Here is a 23,135-nt window from a genome sequence, read left to right as displayed (position 1 = left end):
CCGGCCTCATGGAGTCTGGAGATTTGGGTCTTGAAGCTTCGTCCCATCTGATGTGAACATGTTTTTCTGAGGCTAGCTGTGAGAGCTGTAATGGCGACTCCTTGCTTTACATTTTTCGAATGTTCTGAGTCAAAGGGAAGGAACCCTTTCCCCGATCGCGTTTCGTATCTCCAACAAACGTGTTCCTTTTGGAAGTCTAAGGCCAAATCCAGAAACCTGATAGACTTTTCAACGGGAAGCTCGTATGTAAAGGTGAGGCCCATGCAATTTGTTTGAAAATCCCTAAGAGTGGTGTTAAGGCATCCGTCTGATGTTTCATCAACTGGGGTGGTACATAAAATAAGAAAGTCATCAACATACCGAAAAATAACTGCAACTCGTGGTTCTTTCAAAGCTTGTTGTATAGCAACCCCGCAGGCGCCTAAAAAGACGTCGCACAAATATGGTGCCACTTTTGACCCGATGCACACTCCACTCTTCTGGACAAAGTGCTGATCTTGGTAAGTCACTACCGTTGCGGAGAGGTAAACCCTTAAAACCTCCAAGAAGGTGTCAACGCTAACACCTGCTCCATTTTGGAATTTCGCAAGGCCTTGATTTTCAATGGTATTTCTGAGGACATGCAACAGCCTTGCTTGAGGGATGGAGTAGTACATGTCCTGTACGTCCAAGGAAAACCCCGAGACTATACTATTTCCTTTTTCTTCAAGATAAGTTATTACTTGCTGTGAGTTGGGGATCCGGAATGGATCCTCTACGTGTATTTTTGAGAGGTGTTGTGCCAAAAACCTTGAAACGCATGCTTGCCACGTTGTCCTCTCGGAGACTATGGCCCGAAAAGGAATGCCTTCTTTGTGAGTTTTGGCGGAGAAAAACACCGAAAGCTGGCCATTTGCCGCTCCTTTGATCTTGGTGCAAAGGCTGGCTTGATTTTGGTCGAACAGGTTTATGATGGTTCTTTTTGCTGCTTTTGCCCGTTTATTTTCTACTTTTATGAAATTCTTATTGATCGCTTGTTGGGCCTTTTCTTCATAGATGTTTGAATCCAGAACCACAAAACCTCCTTCTTTATCCGAGACGCACAGTTTCAGGTCTTTGCTTCGCTACAGGAAAGCGAAAAAAGATTCCTCCGGAAAACCAGTATCCGAGATGGAACAGAAAAATCAAGTAGAAAGAAGAGAAGGTAGCCACAACGCCAGTAGACAAAGAGAGGAAAACGAAGAATCTTTATTAAATAGTTGGTAGTCCAGCGATCACCTGTCTTTACTCCTTTCTCCCCAAATTTAGTAGTTCAGCTGGTTTAGCCGTTGTGATATGTACCACCAACTAGCTCAGCTTCTACCCACCATTCAAACGTTTAAACCGAGCTTGTTAGGTTTGAAGGAAGACGAGGCATGCACGCGAGCGAATCGGCGGGATAAAATCATGAAGAAACAGACGATCACGAGCGAGGTCGAACGATATGCCACGCTCTGCTACAGCTCTCCGAGATAAAAAAACACCCGCCCTCAATTTGTGGTGCTGCGGCTCTTCACCACCAGCACGGATAGATCTAAGACCATAATATTAATATTATTAATATGCAATTAGTTCGCCTGAACATGACGACATTGTAACCCACTGTAGACGAGAAATTTAGCCAGTACAGTTTAACCGCTTGCTTGCGGTATTTAACTTGCATCACGCAGTAGTAATCAGGACCCAACGCCAGTACGATGCTCATCCAGGTCGAGACGGGCAGGGGTGGAGATTGAGGTCAGGGTCCCTGGGTTACGCAGCGCGATCTTTCGCACCACGTGTTCCGAGCTGATGTGCGCTAGCCCACTCGGCAACCGATCACACTCCCCCCCCCCCCCTAATAATAATCGTAATCATTAGTGACACTATATGAAGTTGTTGAGGCGAAGAAGAGAAGTCACCGCGGGGTGGCGCTGTTCCTGCCCCCCACCAAGCCCATGGCCCGCGCCAGGGTCCGATGTCATCGCAGCTGGGCAAGCCGGCACTGGCCAAGATCCAGCGAGAACTGCGCGAAATCAGTCGGGATCCGCCGACCAACTGCACCGCGGGACCCGTCGAGCCGGGTAACCTGTTCCTCTGGCAGGCCACCATCGTGGGACCGGACGACTCGCCCTTTGAGAAAGGCGAGCCTCTTTCTTCGCTCGGATTTAAAACGATTTTGAAAGCACTGTACTCCGGGATTCTCTCAATATTTACAAAAATCTCGGCAATGACTTCGGAACAATGGAGCCTAAGGCTTTATATACAGTGCGTTTCATGCACATGTCCGAGCGCAGGCGACGCTACCATTCGATGGAACCAATCGATCGGTGACAAAACGTGCATCGTCAGGGTCCTCGTCGTGTTTGTGTGTTTGCTACTATATCACCTGCTAAACTAACACGCAAATAAAACCGCGCGCAGCCTCGGCGTATTCCCTGCTTGTGATTGATTTAGCCGAGGATAGCGAACGCACAAAGGCGACGAGAAACATGACGCTACAGATTTGGCGCTGTTTTATTGGCTCCATTGTACCTTATCGCGGCTGCGCTCAAAGTCAATGTGAACCGAAGTATACAGGGTGCCCCCTTCCCCCCCCCCCCCCCCCCCCCCACCTCCCCTTTCAGGTAGTTTAGAGAGCTCGTTTTTTGTGTGTGTGTTTCACCGTAAAAATTAACTAAGCATTGGCCGAACACCCACTCTCCGCCCAAATCTGTAGCCCTACTGGTGCGAACTAGATGTCAAAGGTTCAGAACTCACCGTTATTTTGTTCGAAAGTTTTAAGCGATTTTCTAGAATTTTCAACGAGAAAATGGCAGCCTACGGAGCTCTCGAATACCTGGAGATAAATGACGCCATTTACCGCAAATGGGCGAAAGCCGAGCCCCTTTTTTTCCTATTTCAATTTTTAGAAAATTACTTATAATTGTCGGATGAGATACCGAATAGTTGTGATAATTATGTCACCTGACTCGGATCTCTAATGCTACATTTCGGCAGAGAATGGACGTTCGGCGATGCATAGTTTTTCCGTCGAAAAAAACACACACACACACAAAAAGCACTGTAGTATTTTTGGGAGGCACGCTGTAGTACACAGGTGGGCGTTTGTGTGTGATTGATCGACTGCCGCTCAACCGCTTCAGTCTGGTTTTGGGCTAGAGGAAAGAGCCGCGCAACAATATCGGGTAGGAATGTTCCTTACTTTACGCAAGCTTACGGGCACTATATATGCGTATCGCAAGTTAGTCTGCTTCTTTTGCACGATTTGTAGTGACGTCGGAACACCGAGCTCTGATTGGTTCCAATGGGGAGAAGAGTGGGTAGACCTCAAGGCAGCTTGCTCTGAGATCTAAAAACTATACTTCAATCAGAGCCAATCAAAGGTCGGCGTCCTGACGTCGCCACGACCCCTGAAAAAGAAGCAGACGAACGTGAGTTCCGCCTATTCCGTGTCACGATAACTTAGCGAAGAGTAGATGAAGAGGCCCATAAAGAGCGTCGGAGCAGAACACGTAACAACGCTCGATGGTCGACACGAGCGCTCCCGTATTGTGGCGTCACGTGTCTCGCTTCAACGCTCTTATTGATTAGTGGGGGCCTCAGACTCCACAATTTGCCAAGCTCTTATAAAACAGAATATGGACCTCTTCAAAAGTCGCTCTCAGCGCGCTGCCATCTTTGTCTGCTGGGCTGGGGAACTCCTTCTGGGAATTCACCGTTGGTCTTCTTGTACGGTACATCAGATGCCGCGAAATCGTCCAGAGCTTAGTGACTGAGCATTTTTCCCCTTGGTGACAAGCGATGCAAGGGTCTATAGATCTTTGCAAAGATCGCCTTCTGCGCGCTGCCATTTTTGTCTGCTGGGCTGGGGAACGCCTTCTGAGCATACGCTGTATCTCTGCTGTGAGGTATATCGAACCCCGAGCATGCGTCCACAGCTCAGTGATTCAGCATTTTTCATCCAGGTGATTAGCGATGCAAAGGCCTATTGTGGGTCAGTATACTCGCACACGACGTCACTCATCAAAACGCTTTTTGTTTTTTTTTGTGGCCGCATAATTTTAAGGATAAAGCGCACGTTTTCAATCAGTCTCTCGTTCGCAAAACGAAATGACGAAGCAGGAAAGACTGCATTGTTGACGTTTTCAACAATGCAATGCCCAGAATATTGGCAGCGAGCTTTTTGCGATCTCCACGGTAACGATGCTTAAACGCGGATCACACAGTGGTCACGAGCAGAGCATGAGCATTCAATTCGAGCTCGTGACAATCCGTGAGTCGACATGAACTCGCGAAGTGTCTTGTGCCTAATTACTGAGATGACGGGAACAACCTGATAGACCGATTTCACAGGCAGTTGCATTGCGCCACCTCAGCCGCCATGTCTTGTGTAGTCTTGACTATCTTGACTGCCATGCCTTGTGTAATCATTACTGTAGTCTCTCTTTACGCGCCACAATAGACCCTTTCCGGAATTCAGTCTGGCCACTTTGATCACTACCATGATCGTCTGAAAAATGGCATATGTGCTATACTAATGGCGGCCTTCTGCTTACTGATGTAGGAAGAAGTTGAAGATGATCCTAAGCAGATGATTCGAGGCCTATATGTTCTATGCATTAGCGCAAAGTGAAGCAGGAATTGGATTCAAGATCTGCGCACGCGTTCATTTCTAACTCAGGCCCAGTCAATCTGTTAGTGCACACACACGGCTTCAAAGCCTTTGATGTATAGAACTTTATCAAGGCGTCTATGTGGGTTGCCGCTTCGTTCTGACTGGTTGCATCTTTTTCGCCATTGACATTGAAAGAGATTGAAAAAAAGCGCATATTCTCGTTTACCGTTGACTTCCGAAATTGACGGCGTCCCATAATATACTGCAGACCACAGGTTCATTGCCGCCATTAGTACGGTAAAAGTTAAACTGCTGTTTCACTCACTAGATGGCACTGAATTCCGGAAAGGGTCTATAACGCCGAGGGTTTGCACGAGCAGAACACGAGACGGCATGAGCTGTCTCATGAAATGGCGCCTGCCTTCTATTAATTACAGTAACGGCGGCGTCACAAATGCTTGAAACGCTTATACTCGTTTTCACTTCAAGAACCGTAGTAAAAAAAGTCCGGCTCCACGCGGAACATTAGTGATTTCCCCTTTTATATAAATAATTAAGATATATGTAGGTGCATTTTTGTTATGTTATCTTATCGAGATGTACACGTTTCAAACACCAAAACCATCGCTTCTTCCTCCAACAACCACTCCTGTAAGAACTACTTCGCACGCCGTACGAACAATGCGCAGAACTTCCTTTTTATTTTCTTCAGGTGAAAGCATATAGTGAGATCGGTCTATTTTAACAATGCATGAAACTCAAAGCATCCCTTGTGTTTTGCGAAGCCCAGAGCGTGACTAGGATAATCACTGGCGGCAAATGATTTTCTCCAGATCACGTGTCACGTGGTGACTTGTTCTGGCTGCGAGTTGAGGGGGTGAACGCTTCTTGTTTCTCTAATTGTTTTTCTGCGACTGCCGTTGCTTGGAAGAAGAAAACTAACGCGTGCTTCATAGGTCATGAATCTTAAGGAATCATTCTAATTACGGTGTTCTAGAGAGTTGTAGTGGCAAGAGCGGCGGCCGCCTCGTGAAGATTTTGCGCGTAGACGACACCGTGGCACTGCTGTTCTGAGCCCTAGGAACGCGCCTCCGTCAGCCTCGTCGACGGCGCCACTCGGCGTGTACAACTGCGGTTTGACTGGAGCTTTTCGCGACGCAGAACAATTGCTAATGTAAAAAGTGTAGGTCTTCCTTTAGACTAACGCCTCTAGAGTGTGTGCTCTCGTTCACTTGGAATGTTCGCGTGTTTTCAGGGAGATTATTTGATTTGTGCTACGGCCTAGTAGCGCGCTTCCGTCAGCGCTGTCGTCGGCGCTGTTCAGCGCGTACTACTGAGGTTCGACTGGACCTTTTCGCGAAGCGGTACAATTGCTTATGTGAAGAATTGTAGGTCTGCCTTTGGACGAATGCCTTTAGAGATTGTGTTATCCTTTACTTTCAATTTTAGCGTGTTTTTGAGGGAGATTATTTTATTATTATCGACTCTCTCTGTCCACCCTCCAGCCCCTTCCCAGTACTTACAGGTCGTTCAGCAACGCTATCCCTTGGGCTCCAAGCTTAATAACTGTGAAAGAAACCTCGCGATACTGATAGAATAAGAGAAAATAGACTAATAAATCTCAATGAATCTGGCACTTTTTCAATGGTGAGGAAAACAATAAACTGTTTTTTTTTTTTGTTGTTATCGTGTTGCTGATGCGGGAACCAGCGTTGTGGAAGGTGCAAGGTCGAGCGCGTTTGGGAACAGCCAAGGTGCACTGCAACTGACGAACATATAGCAAATTTTCTTTTGTAGAAGGCAGTCTATGAAAAAGAAATACCTCGAATAGGAGTACATGAAGCATTAAAATGCAATAACATAATTTTCAACAGCCCCTAATATGAACAAAATATATATATATATTCTCAACACACTGGTTTATGAGCTCTCAAAAGTGGTAATACACTTCATCGACATACTCAGCAAGCACATGACAGATACCCAGCAACATACTACGCAAAAAGACTATAAAATAGCAAAAAGATATGGCGGCATAAAATCCTAACCTTTACGCCATTGACGATGTGCACATAGTCCCGAAGGTTAAGGCGCGGCTCAAAATGGCTCTCGCACACCGCTGATGTCTTGGCGAGGCGTTTACTTTCTCGTTTAAACTTTTGTTCGCACTGTAATCTTCGCAACTGCTCCTGTGGCGCACGAAACAGCGACGGCTTAATATCGCTGGTGCTCCGACTGCCCTTGTTGTCCGGGTAGCCCGACTTCCACCCCGCGCGAAGCAGTGTGTGTACGTCTTTTTCCTTAGATTCATGACCGAGACGGCAACAGAACAGTGAAGACTCCCTACCAGTCCACCACAAAGAAAAGTGCTACGGTGCTCCGTTCGGGAGAAGCGCACCGCCTAAAGCCTGATTCACATGGTGCGATTTTCTTCTGCGAAATCGGTGAAGCGATGAACCGCACATGCGAAATTTCGCGTTTCCTTTCACATTGATTGAGAACATATGCGATTTTTCGCACTTGCGATGTCCATGGTTGGAACCCTTGAATTCGTTTGACGATACTAATTTCGATATTTAACAAAATTATAAAATTTTCGGATTTATTTATTAGCTTCTGGTAAAAAGTACGCCGTATACTTATATTTAGGGCCGATTCAGACGTTTGCATCGACTGCATTCGCATAAACGAAAACGACGAAAACAACGAGTACGACGAACGCGACAAGGACACCGGGAGAGTCACAGCTCATAACTGCTTGAGCAATCTAGTTGTTGCGTTGCTTGGCATGTCGCGCAAGGCGAACAGTTGTCCCGGCGGCTTCGTCATGTGGACGATGTTCCATATTGAAAGATGGCAAGTAGCAGCGCGTCTTGACTTTCATAGAGCATGATGGCCGCTGATGACGACGAGTTCAGACTGCTCTGTTAAAAGGAATACCTACTTCTGCGGAAAAAAAAAACTCCTGCTCCTAGACGGCAGCCCGCGGTGATGGCGGGTCAGGCCGTGCTGGCAAAACAGAGCCAAAGAATCGGAGTTTTACTCATTGGTAAGTCGACTTGTGCTTTTCTGCGAGCAGGTTTCTGGAATACTTTTTCTCTGCAGACCATTTTTATGCTGCACAGCGACCCGGAGCAGTTTCGAAGATATTACCGGATAATGCGGAACGCCTTTGAAAGACTCCACACTCGCCTGAAAACAAAGCTTACGAAGCAATATGTCGTCAGAGAGCCGATTTCGTCGCCGCTGCGGCTTGCTATCACTTTGAGGTAAAATGGTATTCTCTTTAAACTTCACTGTTTGGAGTGAATACGAGGTGCAATTAAACTGGTTTATATGGCGAACTCATTACTAGTTTCTCGGCTTCCAGACATTGATGTACACAGTAATGTTTTGTTTTTATTCAGGTACCTGTCATCGGCAACGTCAATGCAGGATCTTGCACTGCAATTCAAGGTTGGAGTGTCAACAGGGGCATCCATCGTGCATGAGAGATGTCCGCATATATGAAAGGTGCTTCGCCCAAAACACATGAAGGTAAGCAAAGAAATCTGATTTCGTTTTTGGTAACTTGTGGAAAAGGGGACGGTTTCACATGGAGCGATTTTAGTTGCGATTTCGCAGTTGCGACGGCGCTGTTGCGGCAAACAGGCAGGCTCAATGCGATTATGAAATAATCGGAGCTGCGTCAATTGTCAAACATCTTTCAAGACGTCACCAACGCCGCTGCGACGGTACGAAAAGACAGCCAATAAAAACGCGCCTCATCCAAAACCAACCGTATCCTTAGTGTCGCATGCATGCCGTGAAAGAGTCGCTGGCGTCTCGTAATGAAAAAAAACACTTGAAAATGGAGGTGGTATTCCGGTCGTGTGGTATTCACTGAGGGCCATAGCTTGCGCCGGTTGCTGTTGAGAGCACGTGCTGTTAGTGAATTTGCACAACGCTTCTGCAACGTATATTTCACACCGTCAAGATTGTTTATCTTTGCCAGCAGTACGTAGCAGTTCTTTTTGAGCTCTAGCTGCGAACAATGCTCGCCAATACGGCGTCCACTAAATACCGCCTTTAAAGATGTAGATCATGACGAACAACAAGACTCACAGTGGTGGTCTTGGGAAATTGATGAATTCAAGTTCCCCCCCCCCCCCCCTGCCCCGGTGTACTCTTTCTACACACTACCAAACCACGGAATCATCCAGAATTCTAAATCAGGGGGTGTTGCAATTATTTGGGGGGGGGGGGGGGGGGCTGTTGGGAGGGGGTGGCCTTAGGTCTAGATGCATTGGTCAAGAAATTCTGAGGGGTGTCGCCCCCAACCTGGAGATAAATAAGGGGGTGTTAGAAGGGGCTGGCTTTAGGTTTATATACATTGCTTAAGACATCCTGGGGGGGGGGGGGTGTCACACCCCACCTGGAGATAATTATGGGAGTCGGGTGTACAAATCACTGCAGCTAACTCGTCCTTTGCAGCTGCTCCTAACTATTCGCAGCCGAAATATCTAAATGAATCATGTTGAAAGCTGTACTGTCAAAAATGGTTTCTCAAAAAGTTTACACAACAGAGAGCCATTGATTTATGATTCTAGGGACGAACTTGGGAAGAGAGGGCTGCAGACCTGAGGATGTTGAGGGCCCCAATGCTATTACTGCGCCACCTTCGAAAGACGGGGTCACACATTACGCATCCTACGAATACAGTTTGCAGACAAATAGTAATTTGAGGCACCGCAGCATCCCTGCTTTTTTATGTCGCACGGCAACCAATGAAAGGAGCAGCCTGGCACGCGGCTTATGAAACACAGATGCGTCATTGAGTTGCGTTCGATCGATGTCTGCAGACTGTTTTTTTGTCTTTGGTATAAGCAATCTGACACCGGCCTGACTTGGGCATAATATGATAGCTTACAAAAGTAGGTGGTGTGTGCCTGGAGCTGGGCTAGTTGGCTAAACATGCTTCTGAAAGTTTCCAGCTGAACGTAGAAAAAAAGGAGCGAGGGAGAAAAAAAAACAGACACACAGCTTTTCAGATTCAGTTACAAAAGTATTCACAATTGTTAAGCGTCAACAAGTATTTCTCATATTTGAGGATGCATTTATTACCAGTATTACTATAGGTAAAGATTACATGAACGGCTTTTAAATAACAACGTAAAACCATGTGTGAACTTTGTGCTGTACTTCTAGCTCCCATCAAGAATCACAGACCAAGGGAAATTGCCAAGGGCTTTGAGACAGGGCGGCATTTTTCTCATTGTGTGGGGAACGTTGACGAAAAACACGGACATATCGAAGCCCTTGCCGATTCTTGAAGCCTGTACTATAACTACAAGGTGCTGTTTATGGGTCTACAAATTTACTTTAACACATATCATGTTTTGGAAGAGTGCATGAAGTGACATAACATTCGGCTTTTCAGGGTAACCTACTCTATAGTGCTGATGGCCGTCGTGGACAGCAAGTCGAGGTTTATGGCCACAGACGCTGGAGCGTATGGCCACCAAAGTGATGGTGGCGCCTTCAAGGCATCAAGGATAGGACAGTGCCTCAGTCAAGCTGCCTTGAATTGTCCACCACCAAATCTGCTGCCATCTTCCCATGTTATCGCCGCGTCCGTCTTCGTTAGAGACGAGGCATTTCAACTGAGGTCGGACTTTCTGAGGCCCTGTCCTGGTTGATACCTCAGCGATTATCTAAAAATATTCAACTATCGACTGTGTAGAGCAAGGTAACCTTTAGAATTGTTGCACTTGCATTATAATAACAAAAATCACAGTGTTGTCTTTGTCCCATTTCCAGAAGGTGCGTCCAGAACGCATTCGAAATTTGGCTACTAGATTTTGCATCTTCCGCAGGCCAATCGACCTCCTCCCAGACCACGCCACTGGAGTCGTCCGCGCAGCTTGTGTACTGCACAACTACCTACAAGACGACAAGTTGCACATGCTAAATGCCAATGCTGATTGAAGTCGACCACTTCGGCAACATCGTTGATGGCCAGTGGCGCAAGGAGGTCTCTCAACAGACAAACGCGTTGCTCCACCTACCGAGGCTGAGATCGCGGCACGTCGACCAATCTGTCCGAAAATGCAACATAGTGGCCACCGCAATGAGAGACCTGTACCGCAGGTACTTGGTAAAGGAAGCTGCAGTGTCATGGCAAAGGAACCGCGCTGGACTGAAATCCTAAGTAGTGTCAGCGGTATGGTAACAAATCACGAAGTTGTGTGTGAGGATCGTCTGACCTATTTCCGGTGGAACAGGGAGCTGAGGCCACCATTACAACAATATTCTGCCGCTGCGAGTTCGCTACTTTTGAACGGGTGCTCTGGTGAGAGACGGCTTCCGTGTGAGGCCCACTAGGACTTTGAACAGAGAAAGTGAAACATTTGTATTGTACCAAGACCGGTGCTACTGGAGGGGGATGAAATTAGGGACTCTCCCTGTTTATGTACGCTATTAATGTGCTTAACTAGGGGTGGACGTAATTTATACTCTGCCGCCCGCGGAGGAGTGACACAGTCCTCTGAGATCCTTGGTTGGATAAGTGGGACGAGTGTTTTCAGTGCACGTTCTGCAAGATCCTGAGCTGAGGCGCAGTCTTTAAAGGGAAGCCGGAACACTTCTTTAAAACAAAAATAAAATAGAGCTTGATTCTAGCCTAGTTTTATCCCGCGGATATGAATATCGCGTTCGTTTTCCCCGAAGATGTAACTTAACGCGAGAAAACATGAAAAACACCCGACTCGTCGTGGCGTCATAAGAGGGCCTTTCGGCCGCAAAGCTCGTGTCACTCGAGGGCCGCGCATGCAATCCCTAGCTTGCCAGGTGTATTCCCCCGTACTGGCACAAGTGTTAACATCTTTTTCTGCCCTTTTAAAAAAAAAAAAAAAAAAATAGCAAGAGTACGCGTGCATAGCTGTGGTGGACGCTGCTGGAAGGAAGATTCCGAGAACTTCTTTTATGGCGACACGCTCCTGGAGGAGGGCCTTCGGTGGTACTCTGAAAATGATTTTCTGCAACCTACATGCCCCAGATTATAAAAGAAATAATTTCGATATTCGAGATCCTGGAGGTGAAATGAAGACGACTTAAGTGTGTTTCCTCAAATACAAAACCGCTTCAGCTTCCTTTTAACTTGGTGTGTGAGAGTTATTTGAGTAGTCTCTGGAAGTATGTGCATTTAGGTGGTTCAGGTAAATCTGCAACGTGCTGGAGGTAGTGTAGTGTTGAGAGGGAGTGTGTTTGTACACGCCGAAGAAGCGTAGCATCTACCCTCTCTGCAGTGCGAGGTGGGCTGTAGGAGGTTATGTGGTTACGACGAAACTATAACAGAAAGCACGGCGAGTTTCCTTCTCGTCGTGCCTTGCGTTGTAGCTTCCGGGTCACGTAGGGGCCGATTTCGTCTGGCCATTGACAAGGGGTACTCGGATCGTCGGTGGCGTGCGTAGATGAGTGGGCGGCCTTGCAACACCGGCGCACAATGCAAATATTTGCCTTTTGGCGCCGGTGCACCCCATGACTCCAGCAACGAGTTATGTTCCTCTTTATTCATATTTGATGTCTGCCAAAAAGGTGAGCCTGTACTTGATTTTTTTTTCTTTTGTAATTGCATCTTTTTTGTCTTTTGTTAGTTGTTATCTTCAACATTTAAAGCCAGCAATAAAAAATTGATTTCTGAATCACCCCTGCATCATGTCATCTCTCTAGTTCATTTCCACCCCGAACCTGTTGCCTGCAAATCAGTCAATCTTTTTGTAGAAAATGGGTTGTGGTCTTTGCCCCTTTTACGGACAAACTGGCGGACACTTTTTGTGGCAGGTATAGCCCAAAGTAGATCGACAGAGTACTGGCTGATTCTCCACAGGGTAAGGTGGTATTTCACTGTTTTCGTTGGACCTACGCTGCCCAATCGGGTCTTTACTTAACACAGAATGCGTTTTATCGACCGATTTTCATGAAATGAACGACACGCTGGACGTGCAAAACACATTCTGTACTTCCTCAGTGTAGGTCAGCATGAACAAGCTAACGTAAATGTTAAGCTTTTTTTTTAATGCAAAACAATATTAGCGATTGCGAACATGACAAAAACACAGAAGATAAAGGAAACGACATAAATAAAAAAAACAGGTTTTCAAATGCAAAACGAAAGCCAAAACAATCATGTTGGTGAAATAATCGCAAACTATGCACAAAACCAAATTGTCACAGGATTTCTATGACAAATGTCACGCGTGGCACGTGTGACATTTGCGTAGGGGACTCATTGAATAGTAGAAAGACCCTTTCTTGAAATCTGTTTGGGGATCTGATACGAAGGTCTGTTCAGAAACCGAGAATCGCTGATCGGCACTTTGTAATTAAAGCCATTTTACACGCGTGTCGCTCGCGTAGCACGCGTCCAGCGCGTTTACATATCAATTAGTTATTCTCACTATACGTAAAAATGTGAAGCTCGATTTTTATCAAATGGCTTTAATAACAAAGTGCTGTTCAGCGTTTCTCGGTTTCTAGACAGACCTTCGCGTCAACTGCAATCAGATTTGAAGAATCTTTCTACTATGCAACGAGTCCCTTACGCAGAGTGATCGAACAGAAGTGTCAATTATTATCGCCGGCAATTTTACAAAGAAAGCAACCACAACCCTCGCGTGGTACGTAAACGCCAGTTCGTTTTAATGCCGAACTCAAGCCTACATCCCCGGCGAGAAACATTCACTTGGAAGAAGCACATCCGCCGCCCCACCCCCGCAGCGAAGTTTGAAGACGACGACGTAGGTGACGCATTTTTCGTATTTTGGATTCCCACGTTGCTATGACCACCGTGACGTCTTTCACGAGCCGCGTTTGATTGGCTGTCCGTCCCCTTCGCAAGAGCGGCCGTTCGCAAGGAAAGTTTGGCAAAATACGCACTCGCGAATTAGTCGAATTCGCACCGCAACTGCGTTGTGCCGCAAGAACGGCGTCGCAATTGCGAAATCGCAAGCAAATTCGCACCATGTGAATCAGGCATCAGCCGAGCCTTCTTCTACGCTCATCGCACATATGTCCCCAATTTTCCTAAGGCACAAAACTCCAGCGCCGCGCTATCCATTCGCAGCCATCTACGTCGACCGTCTTCACACGGCCCATTGTTAGCGGGCGCCACTCTTGCCACTACAACTTCTAGAACACTGTAATTCTAAGCGATATTTACTAAAAGTACCAAACTATTCGCACCGCCCTTTCAAAGCTTCTTGACATTGAACGAGGGTCATCTGCCTCGTGCGGTCCTTGGAAGCAAATGGCGGCATAGCGCTCGCTCTGGGGTGGCGCGTGCCTCTCGCACTCGCACTACAACGGTTGTCAGTACTTCTAAAAAAAGCGCGATGCGTTAAGTTCACTTTGGGGATTTATACGTGTTCTAATGACATTTGCGCTATTTATCATGTGGCTTTGGAACAAGTCCAATCTCATATATATTACGCATAAGCTTACATCCTAGGCTTGCAAGTGTTCCGACAACATTATAAGGGACTCTTTTTTGTATATAATGCGTAAATTTGGTCTCCAAAAATACTGGAAAAAACAAAATCCGCGTTCTACCCGATAGACGGCGCCAGCGTACGAATTTTGTTCTCTCGTCCTGAGCCAACGTTACTAAAACACTCTGTTGGGAAACTCAACCTTGAAACCTGGGACGCTGGCGTTCAGCGAGTTTAAGCTAAAGACGATAGCAGCGCCACCCTTTAGCGGCAAGCTGAAACATGAAATTTGCTTTATATGACTACTGCTAGAGCCACGGAATGTTCCTAGTATACCGAAACTACCAAGCTCGAGGTGCCAAGATGGCGGCTGAATCTTTTTTTTTTTCTTCACTGTGGTCACCATGAGCTTTTGGAAAGCATGTTTTTGCGTAAAAACAAACAAAAATTGCTCGTTTTGTAGGATATTTTATTAGACATTAGTACAAAATGGCAGGAGCGTAATGCTTTCATACAATTTTAGTTTACAGGATTTTGCGGCACACTTAATATTATTTTTATACCGCGATGTCTAACCGCTGAATTCAGGCAGGGCGTCCCGACCTAGGTGCGTCCTAAACGTTAAAAAAATGCGTCGCGTGCGCTTGGGCGGAAACGGGAGTAAAGCCCCTTCATGTTTTAAAAGTAGCGCAAGGTGCGTCGATGCACGAGGCATGTGCAATGTGCAGCCCTTGCAAAGATCATGGCGGTGCAGCGCAGCACTGAGCTAGATCTCAGACGCCATGTTCTTCCCAGGAGTGGCGCGCGGCACGTGTCTCGAGCGTTTCCACAACAATGAATGGCGCCACTTTTTCGGGGAAAGAGGGGCCTTATACGGAAGTTGGCAGCCTTCCCTTTTACAGTATACGTTTCGGCACCAAAATGGCCGATTAAAGCCATAAATGGAAATAACACAGTCACAGCGGACGCTCTAAAATACGATACTCCCGAACCAATGGAAGCACCAGTGCAGTTCCCCGAGTAGCTGCTGCGAGAGAAATGGTGGCGTTGCGATCGCCATTAGCTCGGTACTCGAGTTCGAATCGGTGCCACCTCTTCAGAGGGGGCTCTATGGCAGTCTCCCAACTGAGTTGTTCTAGTAAGATTGCCCTAAGGTGTGACGCGTTGTTGCAACGGTTACAATAACACTCAAACTAGCCTTTATAACTTTATATCATATAACTAGCCTTTATTGCTTGGTCATAACATTATGCCTGGTCCACGTTGCCAAAACGCATGAATTGCAGCGAGGTTTCTACCCAGACCTAGCTTTTATGTAACATCGTAGAGCCGTACAGGTTCTAATGTATATATTTTAACCAATGCTCAAGGGTAAAAAAAAAGGGGAACCCGGATCCGCATAGTTAAGAAAACACAATTTTCGGTTAAGTCTCGTCAAAATATTAGAGACAGAATCGGTCAGCTGCGTCAAGTCCTTACTTCAAACTATATATGTCCACGCTTCACCCATTGTAAAGCACGACGAAAGAGCTGAAGCACGCACCCGATGTCGCTACATGGCCGCCTCTTTCCGCACATTTAAGTCATTTCTGTTGGCGAGGAGATCGAACAGTCACGCCTCTAGCGGTACGCTTTAGCTTAAAGAAAAAAAAATTCGATTTTTTTGTTGGTTTGTTTTAGCAAAGAAATCAAATATGACGATTCGATGGCCACTCCTCGTGCGAAAAAAAGCACGGATGAGAGCGAAGCGCACGCGCAGAGATCGTGCTAGGCGAGGTTATATATTTTTGTTATGATGTGTCAGTAAACATCGGGCTGTGGGGAACAGAAGTTTAATAAAGCTCCCCCCCCCCCCCTTCTCCCCTTAGTTCAATCTCCTAGCAAATAAAGAATAGACCCTTTCCGAAATTCAGTCTCACCCCTTTTATCACAATCATCATCTTAAAAATGCCATATCTGCCGTACTAATGGCGGCTTCTGTTGTACTGACCAAGGAAGAAGTTAAAGATGCTCCTAAGTTAATGATTTGGGGCCTATATACTCGAGATGTTAGAACGATGCGAAGTAGGAATTGAATGCAAGAGCTGCGTAAGTGTTCATTTCTAACCCGGGCCCGGTTAATTTATGAGTAGCACACAACGGCTTCAAAGCCTATTGATGCATAGAACTTTATTAAGACGTCTGCTTAGATTGTCACTTCGTTTTGACTGGCTGTATCTTTGTGGCCATCGACATTAAATAATATCGAGAAAGAACTGTACAGCGAAATGCAGATTCTCATTCGACATTGACTTGCGAAAGTGATGATGCCGAATAAAATACTGCAGACTACAAGTTTATTGTCTCCATTATTATGGTAAAAGTAAAACTGCCATTTAAGTCTCCAGATGGCACTGAATTCTGGAAAGGATTTATTGCAAATATTGCGACTCAACTGGTGACCCATGCGTTCAAGCACGTGCAGCATGCATGTGAATGTGACTTTGGCAGGTTTGCAATTTCAAGTGCTTCGTCACAGGAACAGAAACATGGCAGCGGCCAGCTAGATGCCCTGTTTGCAATCGTCTAGAGGCATGCGCAAAAAAAAAAACGCTTATTCAGTATCCCAGGGTGACAAATGTGTTTATACTGTAGTGTATGGAGAGATACAAGCGCAATGAGACAGTAAGTACAGTCTTGCAAGAGCATTACCCTCAGAGTTGCACATGCTCAGTCATGTTCCATCAACAGTTAGTCTATATTATGACATGATTTCGTTTTGATGTTAATATTTCTACGGGCTATGCTCCATAATAATCATCGTTAAACGAACAGAACGACTCGCTTACCTCACACCTTAGTCGTTAATAAGACTAGAATGCGTGAAATTCCAGACCATGCTGAAGATAAGGATACGTCGAGGAATTTGTGAAATGAATTAACTTGAAGCAATGAGCGAAGTAAAAATGCGGGAAGAGATTTGAATGTTTAATAAAGGCAAACGGAGCGTTCACAATAACGTTTTGAGCAGCCGGCCGTCTCCGGCCAAGGACGATTTGGTGAAGATAGTGAATGAAAGCATCTTAGAGAACTGACGTTCTGCAACTTCTGCTCTTGCAATGTCCTTGAAGTTTCAAAGGCATTGCGTCCATGAAATGACTACAAAACACTTCAGTGGTTCAGATTGTTTTTTTTTTTTTTTTTTTGCGATGATTGTCAAAGGCGTTGGCTCAAGACTCGCGCGGCAGATATTTATGCAGCGGGCATTTAAGAAATGAGGTCGCCATATGATGAATGACATAATATATATAGTCTAAAAATACTTCGAAAGATATAGAAAGATATGCAGTATTTATTGAAAATAAAGCCTTTACAGACTAAGTTTTATAAGTTATACTTGTTTAGAAAATGAGCTTACTTTTTCCGCCTTAAACTATGTGGATGTTTTATAAATTTGATGCAATAAGAGTGTTGAAGTCCTGTTGTCATTCTTCCGTCCTAGGTATCTTTAAGCTGAAGATCCGCTTTCCTGAGGACTACCCGTTCAAACCGCCCGACGTCAGGTTCACCACGCGCATCTACCACCCGAACATCAACAGCAACGGTTACATCTGCCTGGACATACTCAAGTCGCACTGGTGCCCTTCGTTGACCATCGCGACTGTGCTCATGTCCATCATGGTTCTCATGTGCGACCCGAATCCGGACGATCCCCTTGTGCCCGAAGTGGCCAACGTGTACAAGACGGACAAAGAGGCTTACAACGTTATCGCCAAGGAATGGACACGGCGGTATGCCATGGAGTGACGCTTGGACCACGGGACGGACGTTGAGGGCAAAATACGCGCGAAAATTGGGTAGGCCTAAGTCGATTGTTACACGCATCTTTTCAAACTAACGGCGCTTTCTGCCGTTTCATTCGTGCAAGCGAATGTCCTTCAAAACTCTTTCCTTAAAACACTTTTTTTTTTTAATTGGTGCTTAACAAAAGAGTTGAGATTTGTAGCGTGCTTTATCTTGGTTACGCCGCCTAAACGAAGGAGCCGGCAGAATGCATTCCCCACGCATGTTACCAAACTTATAGGTACCACTTGGCATACATCTACGTTGTTTGCTCTGAAATAACCGCTACTACTAAAGTGAGAGTATGTTTGCATTTAAGATTTTGCAACGTTGGTTACCATAAACAGGCGAAAATAATTAGACTGGCAGATTTTAATGACAATAATTTCACTCACATAAGGCGCCTCTTTTATCCTCAGAATTTGCATAGTCTTTCGGTTTTATCCGCTCGCCGGCAGTCTTTTGACTCAAGTCGAGAATATTTTGTTTTATGCGAAGGGAAAAACGAGTCTCGATTGAAAAGCAGCAGGTGCAAACAGAAGGTCGAAGAAACTCTAATATTTAGAGTAAAACTTCGTCGCATTTTTTGTTGTGACTTTATAAAATATATACGAAAATCTGGAAAGGCAGAATATTTACGATAAGCAAATGAGTTCCCGGTTCAACAGAAACAAATTTTGAGCGCAGCTTTCCCAAACGCGTTAGCCAATATTCTGCCGCAAAATAAAACGAGTCGGGACGCTCTCGTTAGAATTCCAATATTCGATATCCGTGAAAATGTTTTACTGCACTCGCACCAAGTAACGGCGCTCCTAATTGAACGAAAGGGAATCTGAACTCGAATCAAGCTTTGTTGCTAATAGCGCAGCGAAACACTACGATTTTGCGCCAAAATTCACAGTGAGGACACTTGCGATTTCACAGCTCTCTGCAACTCTATAACAAAGCTATTTGCTGTAGCAAAACGAGTAATTTGTGTACTAGTAATGATTCATGTAAAATATTCCAAATTTATTGAACCCAAATTGCGTATAAATAAAAATGTAAGCTTCGTAAATATCACAGGCCTCTTATTCTTTAGCGCTGACAGCTCCCCTCAAGTAATGTATGTTTTTTAGTTATTATCGAAACTTAAATGTTTAAACCTGATTATGGAGTATATAATGCATTCGCTGTGTAAAAGGCTTACCGTCCCTACTGAAAGAAACCATATGGCGCCTATATGAAAGTAAATGGGTTCATACCGGTAATAGTTTATCCATAGCGGTCACCGGTTTGTCAAAGGGGTCGCTCGTATGGCTCAAAGGGGTTCCCCGTAGGAGCCATAACGGTCACCTATTTGGGCAAACAGGTCACTCCTTTGGCAAACGGGTCACTCGTCTGGGCAAATGGGCCACTCGTTTGGGCAAAATTGTCGCACGTTTGCTCAAACCGATGACCATCTTGCAAAAGCGGGTGGCCGGTGACCGTTCAAACTGTACCGGTTTAATCAAATGGCTCTCCGGACCCCATTTGATATGGAATGTACAGATCGGCGGCATGAGCACGCCTGTTTCAGCCGTGGCAGCCTATGTTTCCGGAAGGCCGGGAGCGCCGGTTCATCGATTTAAAATCGTCCGCGTAATGCAAGTAATTATATTTATATTTTAATTGCGCTGATGTTCACTTTAACTTCAACTGCGAAAAAAAAATTTTTTTTTTTTTAAGTATCGCGCTACGTTGGCTAGCCAATATTTTTGACAGTACTTTAAAACTTCAGCGTTTTTGTTGGCTGAGTTCACTTATTCAGCTCGAATCTCTCTCGCAGAAGACGCCACCGCGTGAAAGAATATACTTCTAGACTCCGTTTCACCTCAATTCAAGACGCAGCGAAGGTAGCGCCCGAACACGTGGCTGCAAGAACATAGAACATTGCGAGAGCACGCCCGGCCGCCATTGCAGCAGTGAAACTACGAGCTCGCGCTGAGTGCTTTCTTCGCTCAGGCGCAACCGGAGCGGCCGGCGGCATTTCCTGCTTTTGAGCGTGCTCCAATGCGCGCGATTCGCCAGCTTTCCGAGGCTGTGCAAACTACGGTGCCTACATGTTTCCGCCGCTCCGCTGTTCAGGGTGGCGACAACGTTTGTGATACCTGTTGCCGACAAACCAGTGTTGCCTACCTCGTTACCATGGCAACCTCCGCTGTTTTTGTCGACCATTTTGTCACACTCGCCGGTCGTGCGCTCAGACTACGCCGCTCATCCTCGTTAGGGCCAGGGAGCGCTCACCGCTCTCGTTCCGACGGCGAGGTTTCGGCGTTCAATGCCTGTCTGTTGCGTTCCATTTTGTCGCGGGAACTCGCGTTTCGATAAAAGCAACACACACTTCCTGCTCGCAACTTCAAAATTTGAAACATCCGAATAAAGAGAGCGACAGCCACGACCACCGCCATCCCGCTGAGCCTCCGACTCCTCTTATGAACGGAAACGGAAGTGGCCTCACAGTGTTGCCGGTGTGTCGAAACTACGAAAACTCAACGTTGTGTACGTTTAGCCAAATAAGAAGTGGGTCAAAATGGTGGTGGGAGAGGAACTGGGAAAGGGTAACAAGAAGTTGGCGCCACCCTAAAGCCGAGCGGAAACATGTAGGCACCCTAGTGCAAACACGTTGTGCTGCAAGGCCTGAGGAGAGGGCGCGGAGGTGTCCCGGAGTCCTGCGCTGCGCCTTGACCTCCTTGACTGCGCCCCCTCCCTCCTCTCTAGTCACCTGCCACGTGACCCGATGGGGAAGAGGGCGCCAGTCTCGCGAGCTACAAGCAGATAAGCATCGCCAGTGAGATGCGGTAGCGCGCACGCTGGCAGCCGCTTTTTTCTTTGTCTGCGTGCTGTGCGTCGCAGACTGGTTCGAACTTCGTTCGTCCTACCTGCTTCGATCTGTCTCCTTACCCTGGGGTCTTATTTGGATGTCTCAACAACGTATTGGATATACGCCAAAGCTATCAGTGTTCAAAAAGTCCTACGCGTAAAGCGTGTTTCACATGCAGCGATTTTGGCCCTAAAGCGGCGCGATTTATGCCGTCGCGGCGCTCGTGCCGCTCACCCGCTGCTGCTGGCCAGAGCGCCGCGGCGGTAGAAATCGCGCCGCCCTAGGGCCAAAACCGATGCATGTGAAACACGCTTAAAACGACAACAAGCGATTCTTGAAAAGAAGTCAGGAATTCTTGCGGTCCGGTTGGGTTCGGCAAATGACAGCTTGTGCGCCGCATTGTGTTGAAACATCGAGGAGCCTTCCTTCTCGTTTTTGTATTTTGGTGTTGTCCTGCTTTGACCGTGTCGGCATATATCTCGGATTACTTCTTTCAAGTCCGCTATTATTATGGTAAGTGCACTGCAACCTACTTGTTGGAAACGATTGACCGTTCTTCTACCCTACTGAAAAAAACCATTTGGCGCCGATATGAAAATAAACGGGTCCATACCGGTAACCGTTTAACCATACTGGTCACCAGTTTGTCAAAGGGGTCGCCCGTATGGCTCAAAGGGGTCCCCCGTATGAGCCATAACGGTCACCTATTTGGCAAACGGGTCGCTCGTCTGGGCAAATGGGCGACTCGTTTGGGCAAAGTTGTCGCACGTTTGCTCAAACCGGCGACCATGTTGCAAACTGCACCGGTTTAATCAAACGGCTCTCCGGAGCCCGTTTGATATTGAACGTACAGATCGGCGGCGTGGGCGCGCGCCTAGCGTTTCAGCCGTGGCAGCCAATGTTTTCCGGAAGGCTGGGAGCGCCGGTTCATCGATTTCAGATCGTCCGCGTAATGCAAGTAATTATATTTATATTTCAATTGCGCTGATTTTCGATTATACTGCAACTAAAACTAACACCTTTTTTTTTTTTTTTGTTTTACGTAAACGCGCGACGTTGGTGAGCCGGTATTTTTGACAGACCTTTAATACTTTGTCCATCTTTGTTGCCTCAATTTACTTATTCAGCTCGAATCTCTCTCGCAGAAGACGCGACCGCGTGAAAGAATGTACGTCCAGACTCCGTTTCACTTTAATTCAAGACGCAGCGAAGGTAGCATGCGTACTCGCGGCTGCAAGAACATCGAGCATTGCGAGAGCACGCCCGCCGTTGCAGCGCTCAAACCACGAGCTTGCGCTGAGTTCTTTCTTCGCTCGGGCGCAAGCCGAGCTTCTGGCAGCCCCGCCGCCATTTCCAAAGTTCGAGCGAGCGCGCGCGCGCGCGCGTTTGTTCTTCGGGACTACAAAAACGCATCTCCCTGGAATGCCTGGGGAGAGGGAGAGGGGCTGTCCCGGTGGTCCCAGCGCCTTGACCTCGCCCCCTCCCTCCTCTCTTGTCACCCCTGTTACGCGAGCTACACGCTGATAAGCATCGAGATCCGGAAGGGCGCGCCTTGCAGCCGGTTTTTTCTTTGTCTGCTTGTTGTCAGTTGCTGCTCGAAGTTCGCTCGTCCTACCTGCTTCAATCTGTCGCCTAACCCTGCGGTCTTATTGGGATGTCTCTCGACAACGTATTGGATGTGCACCAAAGCTATCAGTGTTCGAAAAGACCCACGTGTATGTCGGCAACGAGCGATTCTTCAAAGAAGTCGCAAATTCTCGCGGTTTGGTTGGGTTCGGCAAATGACAGCTTGTGCGCCGCATCGTGTTGAAACTTCCAAGGAGCCGTTCCCTCTCGTTTGTGTTTGTGTGGTTGTCCTGCTTTGACCGTGTCGACAAATATCACGGATTACCTCTTTCAAGTCCGCTATTGTTATGGTAAGTGCACTGCAACCTACGTGTTGGCAACGATTGACCGTTCTTCTACGCGTACTCTTCTAAATTATCTAAAGAATTATGCAGCGCCTATTCGCGCGGCAGCCAGGAGAATAATTTCTCCGAAAGTCTACCTGTATAGTGTTCACAGATCGCTTGCACGTTTGTACTTGTCTACAGAAGAAGTAATAAACTTCGAGGAGAATTGAAAACAATCTTTTGTGTCGGTTTTCCTGTCCACTTACAAGCACCTACGCGAGTGCATTTGTTCTACGTGTTTTCTCCATGTTATAAATACGTTTATGAGTTTCGGGACGTCTTAAATATGTTTAAGATAACCAACCTCCCAGACGATACCCATTTAAGTCTAGCGCATAATTTGCCATTTCGAAGGGCACGTTCAAACGTGTGGTCACGTGCCATGTCGAACGGGTACTCGTACCATACGGCACCCGTATCAAACGGGCACCTGTATC

General features: G+C 46.6%; 1 protein-coding gene across 1 annotated transcript; it reads left to right on the top strand.

Annotated features, from left to right (window-relative positions):
- Window positions 1-1,975: 1,975 nt before the first annotated feature.
- On the top strand, window positions 1,976-17,868 carry LOC8040195 (ubiquitin-conjugating enzyme E2-17 kDa-like). Its single transcript, XM_029984863.2, has 2 exons — window positions 1,976-2,141; window positions 17,564-17,868. Exons 1-2 carry the CDS (start codon window positions 1,976-1,978, stop codon window positions 17,866-17,868), a joined length of 471 nt encoding a protein of 156 aa, XP_029840723.1.
- The last annotated feature ends 5,267 nt before the right edge of the window (window positions 17,869-23,135 follow it).

Source organism: Ixodes scapularis, unplaced genomic scaffold, assembly GCF_016920785.2.
Source record: "Ixodes scapularis isolate PalLabHiFi unplaced genomic scaffold, ASM1692078v2 PGA_scaffold7__128_contigs__length_106722199, whole genome shotgun sequence".
NCBI lineage: Eukaryota > Metazoa > Arthropoda > Arachnida > Ixodida > Ixodidae > Ixodes > Ixodes scapularis.
Note: the sequence above shows the minus strand (reverse complement) of the source record. Positions and strands in the feature narration are given on the sequence as shown.

Bases quoted from the DNA above. Each gene is read 5' to 3' on its own strand.
- LOC8040195 (XM_029984863.2), top strand. From the start codon at position 1,976: ATGTCATCGCAGCTGGGCAAGCCGGCACTGGCCAAGATCCAGCGAGAA. The intron at 2,142-17,563 runs GCGAGCCTCTTT...CTTCCGTCCTAG, and splicing joins CGACTCGCCCTTTGAGAAAG to GTATCTTTAAGCTGAAGATC.